At 39.7% G+C, this 18,017-nt stretch overlaps 1 protein-coding gene across 1 annotated transcript in view; it reads left to right on the top strand.

Annotated features, from left to right (window-relative positions):
• LOC117445970 (inactive N-acetylated-alpha-linked acidic dipeptidase-like protein 2) overlaps nucleotides 1–18,017 on the top strand; it is a 656,924-nt gene that overhangs the window by 10,969 nt on the left and 627,938 nt on the right. Inside the window, exons 2-3 of the mRNA XM_034081942.1 lie at nucleotides 5,785–5,962; nucleotides 7,300–7,461. Coding sequence (XP_033937833.1) covers nucleotides 5,785–5,962; nucleotides 7,300–7,461 — 340 coding nt within the window. The remainder of the gene's footprint in view (nucleotides 1–5,784; nucleotides 5,963–7,299; nucleotides 7,462–18,017) is intronic.

The following is an 18,017-nucleotide window of genomic DNA, read 5'->3' as shown; positions in this document are numbered from 1 at the left end:
ATACTGTCGTGTTCAAAATTCCAGGAAAGACAGACGACTTCTAAGTTTAACTATTTATTATGAGCGAGCAAAAGATATATAGTCAGTTGGCCAAGGACTCCGTCACGTCATAGAAATCACAGGCAGCAGAGCTGTAATCTGTACGTCTATTTCCGGACAAGAGCCTCGAACCTTGTGCGGGCCTACATTTTTATTACACAGGGAATTGCCCGTACATTTATGATTGGTCAAGACTAGCTGAAGAGATACTGCGGTTTAAGGCCCTGCCACACCTACCCGATTTTGGGAGTCAGAGGCAGTTGGGCATTTGCGGCGCCCTACTCAGGTTAGTGTGTCCCGCACCGTCTTTGCTTTACGGCACATTTTCACACCTCCCGCAGCCGAATATCGGCCAAAGAAATCACTCTGATTGGCTGTTGCCTCTTTTGAATGATGAATACACACTACCGCTGCCTGCTGGTAAGGACAGTTTTGCCACTCGTCGACTGAAGTCTTTGCGGTGTGTTCGTAGGCGGGCGGCGTAGCCGACACGGGCGGCGTAGCGGACGTAAAAGTCGGGACGCCTTCAGTAGGCGTTCTTTGGTCTCAGGTTGGTGTGTAGCGGCCTTTAGACTTGGTTATCTTTGGTTGGTGCACAGACTCAGATAGAGTCTCTTGGCAACACGATCCTCCAATCAGCATTCGGCCAGCCTGTGGAAGTCCCTCCCTACTCTGGCACCATCATTTGTAATTTGTTTTTTCTGAAGGTTTCTGCAGATATAGTGGAATCTTCATAATGCTGCTTCCTAGCTACAGTGGGGCAAAAAAGTATTTTAGAGAGTATATATAGAGAGGCCTGTAATTTTCATCCTAGGTATACCTCAACTATGAGAGACAAAATGAGAAGAAAAAAATCCAGACAATCACATTGTAGGATTTTTAAAGAATTTATTTGCAAATTATGGTGGGAAATAAGTATCTGGTCAACTACAAACTCCACTATGGCCAAGACCAAAGAGCTGTCAAAGGACACCAGGCTGGGAAGACTGAATCTGCAATAGGTAAGCAGCTTGGTGTGAAGAAATCAACTGTGGGAGCAATTATTAGAAAATGGAAGACATACAAGACCACTGATAATCTCCCTCGATCTGGGGCTCCACGCAAGATCTCACACCGTGGGGTCAAAATGATCACAAGAACGGTGAGCACAAATCCCAGAACCACACAGGAGGACCAAGTCAATGACCTGCAGAGAGCTGGGACCAAAGTAACAAAGGCTACCATCAGTAACACACTACGCCACCAGGGACTCAAATCCTGCAGTGCTAGACGTGTCCCCCTGCTTAAGCCAGTACATGTCCAGGCCCGTCTGAAGTTTGCTAGAGAGCATTTAGATGATCCAGAAGAGGATTGGGAAAATGTCATATGGTCAGATGAAACCAAAATAGAACTTTTTGGTAACAACTCAACTAGACGTGTTTGGAGGAGAAAGAATGCTGAGTTGCATCCAAAGAACACCATACCTACTGTGAAACAGGGGGGTGGAAACATAATGCTTTGGGGCTGTTTTTCTGCAAAGGGACCAGGACGACTGATCCGTGTAAAGGAAAGAATGAATGGGGCCATGTATCGTCAGATTTTGAGTGACAACCTCCTTCCATCAGCAAGGGCATTGAAGATGAAACGTGGCTGGGTCTTTCAGCATGACAATGATCCCAAACACACCGCCCGGGCAACGAAGGAGTGGCTTCGTAAGAAGCATTTCAAGGTCCTGGAGTGGCCTAGCCAGTCTCCAGATCTCAACCCCATAGAAAATCTTTGGAGGGAGTTGAAAGTCTGTGTTGCCCAGCGACAGCCCCAACACATCACTGCTCTAGAGGAGATCTGGGCCAAATGGAGCAGCATGGAGGAATGGGCCAAAATACCAGCAACAGTGTGTGAAAACCTTGTGAAGACTTACAGAAAATGTTTGACCTCTGTCATTGCCAACAAAGGGTATATAACAAAGTATTGAGATTAACTTTTGTTATTGACCAAATACTTATTTTCCATCATAATTTTCAAATAAATAATTTAAAAAGTGATTTTCTGGATTTTTTTTTTTACTCATTCTGTCCCTCATAGTTGAGGTATACCTAGGATGAAAATTACAGGCCTCCAGTGGCGACTGGTCATTAGGGGCAGGTGGGGAACAGCCCCACCTAGTGTCAGCAGAAAGTATTAAAAATAATGATTACAAAAAAATGCAAAAAATAAATTAAAAAATATATAAAATATATTTTAAGATCATGTTTAACCTCTTAAGCCCTGAGCCTGTTTTTCAGGTTTCAGGCTCGGAAATGCCACTAACACAACAAAGACTATATCTTCACTTCTAAAAGGGGTACATTAATAATCTTTTCTCTCAAAGCAAGGTTACATCTGTGAGTTGGATGTAGAATTGTCAGAATCAATATAGATGTTTTTATTTTAAAGTAAATTCAGATGGAACACAGTAAAAACATGTAAATTCTAATGTCCGCCTAAAAAAAACCCATTACTTATAGTGAAAACTACCCTTGAATGATGGGCTAGTAGACTAAAAGCTTTAGGAATCCAAACTATAACATATAATAAGTACCCTGTATCAAAATTGATGCAAAACAAGGGAAATTTGACCTTTTTAGAGAGGTTTAGAAAAATAAAGTCCAAGCAGACTCACCTCTGGGTAATTTGGGAACCATCAGTTCCATTTGAACTTTTTCACTGTAAAAATCATTGTATTACTTTGAATTATCACTATTGGTATTCATTCCATCCAAATACAACTGTTCTGAAAAGAAAAAAAAAAAAAATAATATAAAATAAAACATAGTTTTCTGTTATCCTCTGAATTAGCCCCGAACGAAAAATAAAAATGGTTTACTGTACCGAAAATCACTCCTAGCTCCCTTATTACTTATCCTAGCTGCACATCCAACACATTGTTTATGATCGTAAAGACACAGAATCTAACGGTGCCCACCTCAACACTGAAAGATACAAACTCGTGACGTTATCAACAAAAACGTACATCAAAACAAGTGGCGCTAGTGCTAATGCGCTAGGCTAACATGGCTCACCTTCCTCTTTGTCTGGTCTAAACTGGTCTTCAATGGCATTAAAACGATAAAAACGATGATGTAGTTAATCCACAGGTTAATATCCAATGTGGCTGTGTCCCCTTTGAAATGTTCTGATAATCTATAAGCAATAAAACTGCAATTCCGTTATCTGCTGTCCGCTCTGTGCTCCATGCACTCTGGGTCCTGCAATTCCTGCTTCCTTACGTAGTAAACAATAAGCAAAGTCTGCTGCGTAATGTACTTAAACTGGCTGGCATTCTTTATACTTTACGCAGGACCATATCTCTGGAACCCATTGGTCGATGTGGGTGATTTACACCTTTTTCTTAACCATTACATCCAATAGAATCGATGGGCAGTTCCCAAATCCACGTAAACATTACCATTGCGGACGTAATAGAGAAGCAAACGAAACATATCTGAAAGTACAAGCCTGGACGGCAAAACTTTATACCCAGTATATTGCCATAAATATGATGATGGGTTATCAGTAACAATTTCTACGTGACACAAAGACATTGGATTAACCTTGAGCGGCGTTTTTATTCCGTTGAACACAACTTTTGATCACAAATCAAAAAAGGTAAGACGTAATTATTGTAAAATCTCTGAAACCGGATGTTGTTTACTTTCTCTTTTCTGGCTGATAGCTCCAGGAATTCGAGGTCGTACAGTGATGATATTACATGTGTGGAATCTGTGGAGTCTCAGCTTTAAATCGTATATCTTGTTTGTGCAGTTACGATAGTAATAAGGGCATTTCTACCGTGAGTTCTGTGTAAAAAAGCGTTAGCATTAGTTAGCATTTTTTCGCTCAATACTAATTCAAAGGCTTGGTATTACTCTTGTGTTTTTTTTTAGCTAACAATTGTTCTTATAGTCAGTTAGCGGCGTTTCTTATCTTTAAAAGGGTATGAAACATTAATAGTTTCATAAATGTTAAGAAGCCCTGAGACATAGTCTCGTTCAAAAACGGTGGGAGGGGTCCACTGGGGGGACCTTCGGGCTTAAGAGGTTAATCATCTGATTCGTCTGTACATTGCTGTTTTAGTCTGTGTTCTTCTAATTAGTGTCTACAGTGTGTGCCTGAGCTGTTTAGAGCCATGTGGGACAAAACCCGATCATGCCCCTCCCTCTACTCTGCTCATGCTCAGAATATTTTCCTATTTAATGTGTGTGGCAAAAAAATAATGACCATAGGGGCATAGAGCTGCCATCCCCACCATACGTCATCTCACATCATTCAGAGATGATTGGCTGTAAGTACGTGTGCCGCGAAAAGTGTGGTGTGTGAAGAGGAGACGAGAGAGCTGCAGTGACACGTTCTAAAACCCGGAAGTAAGCTGCGCATGGCTTCCCTCGACAAAAAAGCAATGAGATTTCTCCATAGGATTTTAGAAAATAGCTCCAAATAAGATCTGTAGGAAACAAACCTGTTAGATAAATGCACGTTTTGTTCAGCCGGATAATATCCACATGTCTACCCTACTTTTATAATTTTCGAATCATAAATCTATTGATTAGATTAGATTTATGATAGACTTTTGAAACTACAAGAAGATAAGGAGGACTTTTACAAAAAAGTAATAGAGATTTTTGTCCAGAATGATAGGCAAATGGACTTCATCTTCAAGTCAAGGTAAGACCACCATTTTATTGAAAATGGGATCTTACTAAGAGAGAACAATTCAATATTTAAATGATAAAATGAAATTGTTTGGGTATCCTTTTGTTGAACTGTCTGTTTAAAATTAATCAAAGCATCAGACAAAAAAAGCTTTTGAAAATAATATTATATTTTGATTTAGGTCAAAATATAAGATGTGTAAACCTGAAGTGTCAGTGCCATCTAAGTTTTTTGTGCCCCACCACTTTTGTACATATAAAAACGCCACTGCAGGCCTCTCTCATCTTTTTAAGTGGGAGAACTTGCGCAATTGGTGGCTGACTAAATACTTTTTTGCCCCACTGTATGTGTGGGAACGAAGCTCTCCCAAAGCTCAAGGTCGGAGTGTTGTCCTGTTTATGAATAACTCTGTATTCTTTCAGTGTCTGCACCTGACCTTGCTGCTCTGTATTGCAGACTAAAGATGTCTATTTATTCCAAGTCACAGCCACATAAGCACAATAAGCTTATGATGTAATAATAAGAATCATTTTTTCTAATGTTATATAAAAATAGCCTCCACAATACTACAGTTTAAAAAAGCAGAAATAAAATCTAAGCTGACAGAAAATGCTCCATTTTAGTTTAATACACACAGTTAAGCTCACACACACTATTTTATTAACATATAGGCTCACCTACTGAGTTAAAAAAGGAACAAAGAAAGTGAAAACCATAAAGCAGTTTCAGGCAGTAGGCGTATAGATTCACACTTAAAGTATTAGCCTACAGAACAGTACAGTTTACAGAGAAGAGATAACATCTGATCCTTTCCACAAAATATGCAATATGCCCTTTTTTTGTATTCTGGTAACATTGTATTCTGCTAGTAATCCCCAATATTTCAGAATGTAACGGTAATCTGATCACGTCTTTTCTATGTAACTATAAGGAAATACAGTTACCAGTTTGATGTATCCTGAGTATGTTATCCCATTTCATGTAATCCATTCCATCACTCCCCAAGCCTGCCTCCACTCTTCGTGTAATTCATTTTCTACATAAAAGTTGGTAAAGCATTTTTTCCACGTATAGGGTGTTCAGACCCCGGCCCCGACCCTGACCCAGAACTGATGGAACCCATCCAGCCGTCTGTCTCCGTTTCACCTCATGGACGATTCGAACGTCTTCAGGAAGATCCCAACTATATCTCCCACTTCACCAGGGCTCCGGGCCATAAAGGCCAGCGAAGAATCCACTCCTTTCTGCTCAGGTGATTCAAGGATTGCTGAAGTAGCAGTTGTAGAACTCAAGTCTTAAATTCCCTTCTGCAGAAACTGTAGGTGATTTTATGACTTGTATGTGTTTCAGTGATCCGCTACAGTAGCATTAGTAATAGCCGGTGTCACCAAATCTACCAACATGGACAATTTATCGTGTTAATACTTTGAGGACATATAGGCCTGAAAGAATGGACTGGAAGGAATTGTGAGGGAACCGTGTGGAATACTTTACAGTCCTTGCCACCATATTAATGTGACATTACACATCTCTGTTTTTATTCTGCTTATTGACTGTCAGAAATTGTAATGAATGAACAATGCAAAGTTATTAGAGCGGTTATGCCATTTTTACCAACAGGTGTAACCAAAACCTGCTTTGTTTTATCCCAGGAAATTGTTATTGTTCCTCATTTCCAAATTTGGATCAATAACATTGTATCTGATCTTATTTACTGCTAAAGCATTACAGTATGATGGCTCAAAACATTTAGGAAGAGTAAGAAATACTGATGTACTTTACAAATACTAGACAAGATTATTGAGAATGTTCTAACCTATTTTCCAGGTCATGCTAGGGGCAATGCTGCATTATGGAGGCCCTGATTGTAATTATATAATGTTCTCTTCTAACCTTTGTGTAGGCTCCCATGCAAGCTTGGACATCCATCCCAGCTTTAACTCTTAAACTGTAACCCTATTGTCCAGACATCTGTTTCAGCTCCAAAGGCAGGAGTGATAGGATGGTATCATAACTATTGGGCTAAATTACCAGCTTTTCAGCTTTTTTCTTGACTGCTATAATCCTAAAGAAAGACAATCTTAGGATACACTTTATGTTCACCAATTAAATGGACATTTTAGTTAATTGATTGACTGCACAGAGAGTCCGAAGAAGGTTATCGTATTAAGTGTCTTGTTTCCAGATGCTGCAAAACTTTCCTAATTTCCTCAGAATCATAATAATGAAATAAATCAGACATATGGTACAATGATGATATTTGATCGGATGAATAATTGAACCTGTTTTTTTATCGATTGGAAAAAAGTATTGCAGTTTTACGAATGTTAAATATTGGCCTTTTCCAAATATATAAATGAAAAAGGAAGTGAAACGTGCATGCCGACCTTTTGGTACCGTAAATCAGGTTAAGTCAATAACATGCATTATTCATTGTTCATTTTTGATGAATGTTTAATAAAAAATAAATAACTCAAGGATTCTTAGAGCTTATACTAAACAAACCCCATGCATCCTCTGAGACAAACTAAAATATAAAGTTGACAGCACAATCTCTTTATCTATTTCTGTTTATTCCCTTTTTCATAGGTACTTCCTGGCAGGGGTGGGGCTTTTTGTCCTGGGTGTCCTGATTGGCTGGTTTATACGCACACCTGCCGTTAAACCACCCTCTGCTCCGGCCGCCAGCTCGGACCTGCTGGAGGATCTGCTGAAAGGAATCACAGCCGATAAGATAAACGCTCTGCACAGGTATTAAGCACTCGACTCTGTGTTATTTTAAATAAGAAATAGGGAAAAGGTAACACTTTTTGTTGTAGACACAAAGTGGAAACAGGAGCGTGTGACATTGTGCAGATCCATTCACTCAAAAGCCCTTGTTCAACTCAAGCTGGCTTCACAGTGAGAGACAGGTGCTGAGTGGTCACAGAGAACTGTTGAATAGGAAATACAGGAACAAAACAAGGCTTAATGTGCTGAATGTGATAAGTTGCAGAATGGATGGATTGTGCAAACCAATTTATCCGTTATCTTTATTGTTCCTGACTGGTGGTGAAGAGAGGGGATAGAATAATTGCAAACAGACTGAGCTTTTTTTTCCTTTTGATTGAGTGACTAAAACAGGTTCACAATACTTATTGTTTTGTTTAATTTTGTTATTTTTAAAAACATATTCATTTGAGAGTTATCTCCAGGTGAATGTTTTTTCTCTTTAAGTCAAGCTTGCAGTAGGTTACCTAAGCATTGTGTGTTGCACTGATGTGCAAAGGTAAAAAACAAGCAATCATAACTTCAGCAAACTTATTTTTCAAGGTGGATTAACGGGTACAGCCAGTTGAGGTAGTATTCAGTTTAGAATTGTTTTCCGCTGTCTGTCCACATTTCTTTGTGACATCTCTTTCCGCCATTTACCTTTTTTCTGAGAAGCACATCTGAAAGTAGCATTACTTGCTGCACAACTTTGTATGGATACATTCTGTGTGGATGGTTGGATGTACAATTGTAGAACTCAAGCTTTGACACCATATACAGTAATGCTGTAGCAACTTGTTGACACTTTTCCTATCCTCTACTGATTAGTTGTTTTTTTCACAAGCACAATCTTCCCAAATCTTTATTTAAAAATTGTAGTTGACTAAATCCAACCATAAGACACAGTGGTTGTGATTGAATTGTCAAAAGATTCGCTCATATTGTCTTTTCCTAACCACTATTCCTTGACCTTTGTGTAAAATGTCACAGGGTTAAGGAATAGTGGTTAGGAGAATTCAAAAGGACTAAGGAAAAGAAAACTGGGCTTCAAGAGAATCCGACTGCACTGACACTATCCAACGTATATATGATGCGCCAGTGGATGTTGTAAGTAAGTTTGGCATAAGTTGTAAAATGCTTAATAAGTACCGTAATGTTCATGATACGCATTTCTCAATCACGATTGGCTGTTTCTGTGAACGGCCGAATGTTGTATCATGGTAAATGTTGTAAAGGTATTGTGGGACAGCATTTTCTCCTTTCCTTTCGTAAAGGGAGGTCCAGTGTTTCCTAAGCTAAAGGAGTTTATAAAGATAAGATAAGATAGAGCTTTATTGTCTCCCTTAGGAGAAATGTGTCTTGGGCATCGAGATAATACACATAAAACATTCAGGTCAATCAATCATAGATACAGAACAGAGATCACATATCACATGGCAAAGAAACAAACAAGAAACATACAGGTACAGCACTTTCCCTATTGCACATACATAATTAAATTGCACTTTCCCTATTGCATTTATACATACATCAAATATTGCACCTTCCCTACTGTATTCATACACACATCAATATTGCACTTTCCCTATTGCACCTTTGCATAGTGTCCGTCAAATTGCACATATCCCTATTGTGTCCATACCAATAGGTAGGTAAAGGACGTTTCAAAGCTCCTTTCCTATCATCTAGAGCAGGGGTGCCCACACTTTTTCAGCTTGGGAGCTACTTTTAAAATGACCAAGTCAAAATGATCTACCTACATTAAAAATGCTAAACATATATTTATTTATTCATATACTGAGTATACCTTATGTTAGTGTACCTTGCATAACTGCCCGTATGGCACAATACAACTCAGTACATTTTTGGTCATTACGTCAATTTTATACCCTTTCTTTAGTAGAAGTATATCAATTGGAAGAGTAACTATATCAGCCCTGCCGGAGATTTGCATTGAAAAAAGAAAGAAAATGTTAGCCATATCATCCATCCTTACTATGGCATTTGCCACTTGATTGACGTACAGTTAAACCAGTCTGAGATTTAATTTTTTCTAACACGCAGTTCCCCATGCAGTGCATTTTCACCAGGCCCAACAACAAGAGCAGGGCTGAAGTCGAATAGTCCATTTAGCTTAGGAACCTTCCTAAAGGAGTGAAATGACCCGGAAGTCCCTCAGTGGCAGCCATGATAAGTGCCGTTCGAATTCTCTAGAATGATGAGAATGATAGGAAAGGAGGTTTCAAACTTCCTTTATCACCTCCTTTAGCTTAGGAACCACTGGACCTCCCTAACCGAAAGGAGAAGCGAAAATGCTGCCTCACAATGCCTTGCAGCCGCAGCATTTGCCGTCACTCAACAGTCGAGAAATTATATCATGAAAGTTACGGTGCTTATTAAGCATTTTAAAACGTATGTGCTAAGTTGCCAAAGTGCGTTGTTTTGAACGTTCATCAGTATTATAATCAAAAAGAGAAATATGAACGGTAGTTTTTACTGAAATTATCAAATAAAGTCAACATTTCACAGTCTTTACTGAGCTGTGTGGGGTTTGTTCAACTTTTAAAAGATGTTTGAATGGTGATATACACAGTGATAGATGTTAAGGACTAACGTTTATAATAAATACATTTGTATTGATTTTAAGATCTTTAGTTCATACAATCATACGCATTGGGATCATTTGTATTAATGTGGACCGGAGGGAGAGGGTGACGAGCATAAGTTTCACTTTCCTTTTTTATTTCAATTCCAACTTTGGTCATGAAGAATATGTTTCTCTGTTGTCCACGTTCATAAAGCAAAGCAGCAGCATCAGAGCACGGTGCAGAGTCTCCAGATGAGTTTACAGTAGTCCCTCGTTCTTATTGAACATCCATGTTGTAGTCCGCTGTATAGAAAACTGTGGTTTCCATAGTTTCCCCACAGCAGCAGACGCACACAATGACGTCCGCTGGCGCATCATAAACACGTCGGATAGTGAAAGTGCATTCGGATTCTCTAAAGTACCGCAGTCTCTTCTCCTAAGTCCTTTTGAATTCTCCTATCCACTATCCCTTAACCCCGTGACGTTTCACTCAGAGGTCAAGGAATAGACTTATAGGGTTAGAACTTAGGAGCTGATTTTTAAACTAGCCCAAGGCTGCAGTCGAATAGTCCATTTAGCTTAGGAACCTTCCTAACCGAGTGAAATGACCCGGAAGTCCCTCAGTGGCAGCCATGATAAGTGCCGTTCGAATTCTCTAGATGATAGGAAAGGAGGTTTCAAACTTCCTTTATAACCTCCTTTAGCTTAGGAACCACTGGACCTCCCTAACCGAAAGGAGAGGAGACAATGCTGCCCCACAATGCCTTGCAGCCGCCGTTCACGGACACAAACGATTATGACGGAGAAATTATATCATGAAAGTTACGGTGTTTATTAAGCTTTTTAAAACGTATGTGGTAAGTTGCCAAAGTGCTTTGTTTTGAACGTTCATCAGTATTATAATCAAAAAGAGAAATATGAACGTTAGTTTTTACTGACATGATCAAATAAAGTCAACATTTCACAGTGTTTACTGAGCTGTGTGGGGTTTGTTCAACTTTAAAATATGTTTGAATGGTGATATACACACTGATAGGTGTTAAAGACTAACGTTTATAATAAATACATTTGTATTGATTTTAAGATATTTTCATAGTTCATACAATCATACTTATTGGGATCATTTGTATTAATGTGGACCGGAGGGTGACGAGCATAATTTTCACTTTCATTTTTTATTTCAATTCCAACTTTGGTCATGAAGAATATGTTTCTCTGTTGTCCACGTTCATAAAGCATAAAGCAACAGCATCAGAGCACGGTGCAGAGTCTCCAGATGAGTCCCTCGTTCTTATTAAACATCCATGTTGTAGTCCGCTATAGAAAACTGTAGTTTCCATAGTTTCCCCACAGCAGCAGAAGCACAAAATGACGTCCGCTGGCGCATCATAAACACGTCGGATAGTGAAAGTGCATTCGGATTCTCTAAAGTACCGCAGTCTCTTCTCCTAAGTCCTTTTGAATTCTCCTATCCACTATCCCTTAACCCCGTGACGTTTCACTCAGAGGTCAAGGAATAGACGATAGGGTTAGAACTTAGGAGCTGATTTTTAAACTATCCGAACGCAACCCAAGGCTGCTACCATAGCATCTTATCGTGTCAGTCACGTTCTTGCGAAACACATGAAGCCTTTCAAAGATGGCGAAGTTGTGAAAGAAGCATTCCTGGAGGCTGCCGACGCGCTTTTGGGGGACAGTAAAAATAACAGTAGCATTTCAACAGGGTTTTGATATAATACAAACTCAAGTTAGATACCGTTATTAATCAGCTGTAAGTTTTAGTTTGTTTGAACTTATTCATTATAATTATTGCACAAAATGGTATAAGAATGCAAACATTAAGATCTGTTCTGTTTACATTGATTATAGTCTATTATCAATTCAGGTTAAGAAACTAGTGTTGCTTGCATCCTATTTTAAAGTTATGTCTTGTTATACTCTACTAAAATGCAACAAAAAAAGGGGGCAGTTTGGAATTGGGCCTAAATGAAGTTGCCAGAGAGAAGGCTACTTTTTAGGGCAGAACCACGTCCAGTTTTTACACCAAATGAAATCATCATTGAGTTTAGGGATGCACGATAATTATCGGTCCGATATTAGGAATTATGACGTCATCCCGATAAACCCGATACCAGTATTAATAGCCCCAATAATATAAAATATATTTTTTGGGTAAAAAAAAGGAAAAAATACTGCGGTGTGGGTGGATTGGGATGAGGGGCGCTTGTTTTTCACTCGGCTCCTCCCGTTTTGCCAGTACTGTGGTGTTAGTGGTTTAGGAAGAGGGGAGTTCTTTACAAATCCAGCGCTCCCTAATACTTCGAACCTGATCAGTCACCTGAAACATCGCCATCGCTACGATGGTGTGATAAAAGCATACAAAGACAATAATACAATACAAAGTGTGTGTGTGTGTGTGTGTGTGTGTGTGTGTGTGTGTGTGTGTGTGTGTGTGTGTGTGTGTGTGTGTGTGTGTGTGTGTGTGTGTGTGTGTGTGTGTGTGTGTGTGTGTGTGTGTGTGTGTGTGTGTGTGTGTGTGTGTGTGTGTGCGCGCGCGCGCGTTGGAGCTATGTGCAACTCAAGGCATATGCTCGAACCGGAGCTGCCTGGACGCTGCAATCATGTTGTGCACTATCCGTGCTGAGTGTGCTGACTTTTCGTACAATGTCCCACTGTCTGGCTGCCTGCATCAAGTCAAGTGCTCGGCACAGTTGTGGTGAAATGTCGCTCCTCTGTTTTCATTTAAACAGCTCCTTGTATCCGTTAGCGCAGCTAGCTAGCACCAGATGCTAACAACAACAATGCATGTAAGGTCTCTCTCTCGCTCGCTCGGGCCACACATACACACACCCTCCCGGTCCTCCCGATGGCCAGTCGGTGCCTGCCGGTGAGCGTGGAAGTGTGGTCTGCCACAAGCGGGCGGCAGGAGCGGGGCTGTCAGCATCAGCTTGTAGATGGTATTTTAAACTCGATGCGCTCTACAACTACGGGGCGGCAGAGAAAAAAAAATACACATGCGTTAATCGCGTTAAAATAATTAGTGGCGTACATTTTTTTTAATTATCGGTTATCGGTATCGGTCTTGAGAAGCAGGAAGTTATCGGTATCGGTATCAGTCTCAAAAAACCAATATCGTGCATCCCTAGTTTATTATAAACATGACTACTTAAACTCTTTATAAAACTACAACTTCTGTAGAAAAAAACTCAATAAATTACACGTTATTTGACTATTCAAACTTGCTTCCCTTCTTACCTCATTATGCGTTTCTTGTCATAGCTGAAATATGCTTGGTATGTTGCTTTTTCAAAGTCTATGTAGCATTTGCAGAAGTTTTTGCTGATGCTGACTCATTTGTATCTTTATTTTTCTGAGCTGTTAATGTAAATCCAGAAAAAAACGTTTCACTATTCCTTTTTATTATGTTAAGAGATGTGCGGCATAGACAATGTAACTAACAGGTGACAGGAAGAAGCTAAAGTACGGTACTGTATGTCTTGTTGTTGCCAAAGTGGCGAAGTGGCTTGCATGGATAATAGCACCATTATTTGAGCTCCTCCTCTGTTCATTTGAAAAGCCTTAAACAAACCGAAAACAAATGCAGGAAACTTCCTTCTGCAGAAAACTTTAAACAACAAAAAAAGTGTTTTTAGAATCTTCTTTTGGAGAAGTCACTAGTGCATAGAAAAAGAACAAAACAGTTTTGAAGATAATAGTATTTAAGTACCACAACACCTTAGCCATACTTTGGAGCAGGAAGAAATTAAAGATTTATGAAAATTACCACAGTGTTTTTCACAACAAGCTTTTTTAACAAAGTGGTCATGGATACTTGCTCCTGGTCTAAACAGCTCTCTGGAGTTAAAAAGTGTTACATATATTTAAATAATGTAAGAAAACACAGTATGAATACAAGAACATGGCCCAGTCGAAAGCCTTAAAGTAAAAAACTGTTCATTTTACTTCAGCTTATGTTCTCTAGCTGCTTACTCTGTCAGTATTAATGTGAACAAACTGTACTTTCTTTTGGAACTTGGAGACTTCCAGGTGAACTCTTTGTGGGACTTAATACAAAAAAAGGAGAAAATGTTGTGCACCAAATCTAAATGACCTTAAAACAGATTAAGAAGCTGAAAAGTGGGTTGAACGTAGGGGGGTGCGGTCGCTAGGGACACGCCTTGGAAAAGTCAATTGAAATGTTTGTGTTTGAATTTGAGCTGCTTCAGACACTAATCAGTGAGGTGGAGCTGTGGTCCATCCCCACCATCTTTTTACAGCACCACTTCTCCCAGAGAGTCCTCACCACTCAAACAGCTTGTTTCCTCAGAGGAAGCGGAGCTACAGTGGCCTTCACAAGTTATATTTAGATTTATATATTTATAAAAATATGTTTTTGGCAACACAATCTCACTCCCTAAATGTCCAGGAGCGACGCTTGGTCAAGGACCCCGTGGCGTGCAGTTGTGACGCTCCTAGGCTCCTTCAGCTTCATAAATGGACGCAAAGAGATTTCAACTGATTGCAATGTATTCCCATCGGCGGCGGTATTTGACGCTCATGGAAGCACCACATCCATTTATGTCGGCAGCGCTTAAAGGCAATATGAGCGTCCATTCCCATTGGATAACGGAGAATTGTACACCCGGAAGTAAGTATTCTCCTTACTGTCGATTGATTTGACAGTGATATATCCACTACTCATCAACTCAAAAACACCAGATTACCTTTGTTAATTAAACGACATTGATAGGTTTAAATTGTGTACAATGCTTTTGTGTTTTTCCCCTTCAATTTTGAGAAACAACTTGTTTTCTCTGAAATGTGGAGCACAAAAGAGACTACACTACCCACAATCCCCAGCTATTGTTGTGACGACGCCTGTCCGCTTTGCGACAAACCTCGTGATAAGTCCACAAGCTCTGTGATTGGATGAAACATAAATTCATACAAAAAAATCCAACACTGTCCCCTAAAAATTACGTTCCCACAGAACTAAACTGCATTCTCAATTAGGTTTAGCTAGAAACGTGTTTTCTCCCACGTTACGTTGTTATGAACGTATCTCAAATACATTTATTTTCTACATATCTTTGAGAAACATATTTTCTCCCACGTTACGCTTGTTATGAACGTATCTTCAGAGGTGGGAGTAAGTCCTACATGTGCAAGTCATGAGCAAGTCTCAAGTCTTGACCTACAAGTATCAAGCAAGTCCCAAGTCACTGTGGAGAGAGTCAAGCAAGTCAAGTCAAGTCATTGCTCAGGTCAAGCAAGTCAAGTCATACGAAATTCTGATGAATAAGCCCAGTTTCCGCATTTAAATCAGTTAAAAGACAGTGGTTATGAAAATGGATTCAAACCACACTATGATCTTCATTACATACACAGCTAATCATTTGAAATCTAATTTAGACCAATGACAATCATATAATGGTACATACAGTGGGGCAAAAAAGTATTTAGTCAGCCACCAATTGTGCAAATTCTCCCAGTTAAAAAAATGAGAGGCCTGTAATTTTCATCCTAGGTACACTTCAACTATGAGAGACAGAATGGGGGGAAATAATCCAGGAAATCACATTGTAGGATTTTTAATGAATTCATTGGTAAATTCCTTGGTAAAATAAGTATTTGGTCACCTACAAACAAACAAGATTTCTGGCTCTCACATACCTGTAACTTCTTCTTTAAGAGCCTCCTCTGTCCTCCACTTGTTAACTGTATTAATGGCACTTGTTTGAACTCGTTATCAGTATAAAAGACACCTGTCCACAACCTCAAACAGTCACAATCCAAACTCCACTATGGCCAAGACCAAAGAGCTGTCAAAGGACACCAGAAACAAAATTGTAGACCTGCACCAGGCTGGGAAGACTGAATCTGCAGCTTGGTGTGAAGAAATCAACTGTGGGAGCAATTATTAGAAAATGGAAGACATACAAGACCACTGATAATCTCCCTCGATCTTGGGCTCCACGCAAGATCTCACCCCGTGGGGTAAAAATGATCACAAGAACGGTGAGCAAAAATCCCAGAACCACACGGGGGGACCTAGTCAATGACCTGTAGAGAGCTGGGACCAAAGTAACAAAGGCTACCATCAGTAACACACTACGCCGCCAGGGACTCAAATCCTGCAGTGCCAGACGTGTCCCCCTGCTTAAGCCAGTACATGTCCAGGCCCGTCTGAAGTTTGCTAGAGAGCATTTAGAATGATCCAGAAGAGGATTGGGAGAATGTAATATGGTCAGATGAAACCAAAATATAACTTTTTGGTAAAAACTCAACTAGACGTGTTTGGAGGAGAAAGAATGCTGAGTTGCATCCAAAGAACACCATACCTACTGTGAAACATGGGGGTGGAAACATCATGCTTTGGGGCTGTTTTTCTGCAAAGGGACCAGGACGACTGATCCGTGTAAAGGAAAGAATGAATGGGGCCATGTATCGTGAGATTTTGAGTGACTACCTCCTTCCATCAGCAAGGGCATTGAAGATGAAACGTGGCTGGGTCTTTCAGCATGACAATGATCCCAAACACACCGCCCGGGCAACAAAGGAGTGGCTCCAGTCTCCAGATCTCAACCCCATAGACAATCTTTGGAGTGAGTTGGAAGTCTGTGTTACCCAGCGACAGCCCCAAAACATCACTGCTCTAGAGGAGATATGCATGGAGGAATGGGCCAAAATATCAGCAACAGTGTGTGAAAACCTTGTGAAGACTTACAGAAAACATAAGGGACAAGATATATAGAGTTTACTGGCCAAATTAAACTTTCTAAATGCCAAACACTATTTACTATTTGCTTACAGTGACATTCAGTGGCAGTGTACATTTCTTTATTCTCTAAGGTTATGTTAACCTTGGAATGGCATTGTATGTGTTTACAAGCATGCATATATGTATTGCTGCATTCCTGTCCCTTGTGCCTGAATGTGTGAGTTGGAAAAAACAGCCCTTGTCAAAACAACACTGTGAAAATATGACAGCCATATCAATAACACTGTGTTGGTGTTCCCGATTACATCAGAATGTGAATAGCAATATTATGCTAAGAGATGAATACAAATCCACCTGCATATTAAGTTAGACAGCAGCCAAACGGACACATTGTGCAATTTGCAGCAGTTACATGTAAATTATTCCCAGTGATGGTGTTGAAATAAAGGGGAGGCATATTTTATTCTCATGGAAATTTCTCGCTGACATTAAGGGATTGTGATAGAGGGAAGAGTGGGGGGACAGAGAGGAGGCGTTTACTGGGAGAGTGGAATTTAGAGAAACAAATGAAGATGGAAAGGGTGAGCAGGCGTCAAAGAAGGAATTCAAACAAAGAGAAAGGACGGGGGCATCTGAGGCCATGATGCACAAGCATGTCATTTTCTGGTCATTTGTTATTTCCAACCCATAATTATTATGACTATTAAATAGTTGACTTTTCCCTAAAAGTGACGTATTTTGTACTGACACATTAGTCACATTTTTGGACTTCCTAAACTTGTTTCAAAATCCACAAAATGTTTTGTTTTTTCATTGGTTGATGAAGTTTGCTCAGTTGCAAATATTAATTTCCTTGCTAATAAAGAAGCATATACAACTATTTTCAAGGTCAACAGTAACGTTGGTTGAATTATTTGTAAAATGTTTCAAACAGATATCGAAAAATATATTTAGATCCTTATGCTTACATGTTCAAGTGTGAGCTGCACCGGAGCAGGTTAATTCTCCAAATCCGCATACAAATGATGCATTCAGGCGCATTATTTAGTGTAGATCACCTGCATTTTGGCGGGGCTTAAATCCCAACACACAATCCCTGTAGTTAATCGCTTAAAAAGTGGAAAATATACTTAGGCACATATAGCAAAAGAGAAAAAGCCTTTATGTTGCCTAGTATTCATCTTTTCTATAGTAATTATCATATTTTAAACTATTTTAGAATTCACCTACAGATCTACCCAAATTAGT

Source organism: Pseudochaenichthys georgianus, chromosome 4 (genome assembly GCF_902827115.2).
Source record: "Pseudochaenichthys georgianus chromosome 4, fPseGeo1.2, whole genome shotgun sequence".
Lineage (NCBI taxonomy): Eukaryota > Metazoa > Chordata > Actinopteri > Perciformes > Channichthyidae > Pseudochaenichthys > Pseudochaenichthys georgianus.
Note: the sequence above shows the minus strand (reverse complement) of the source record. Positions and strands in the feature narration are given on the sequence as shown.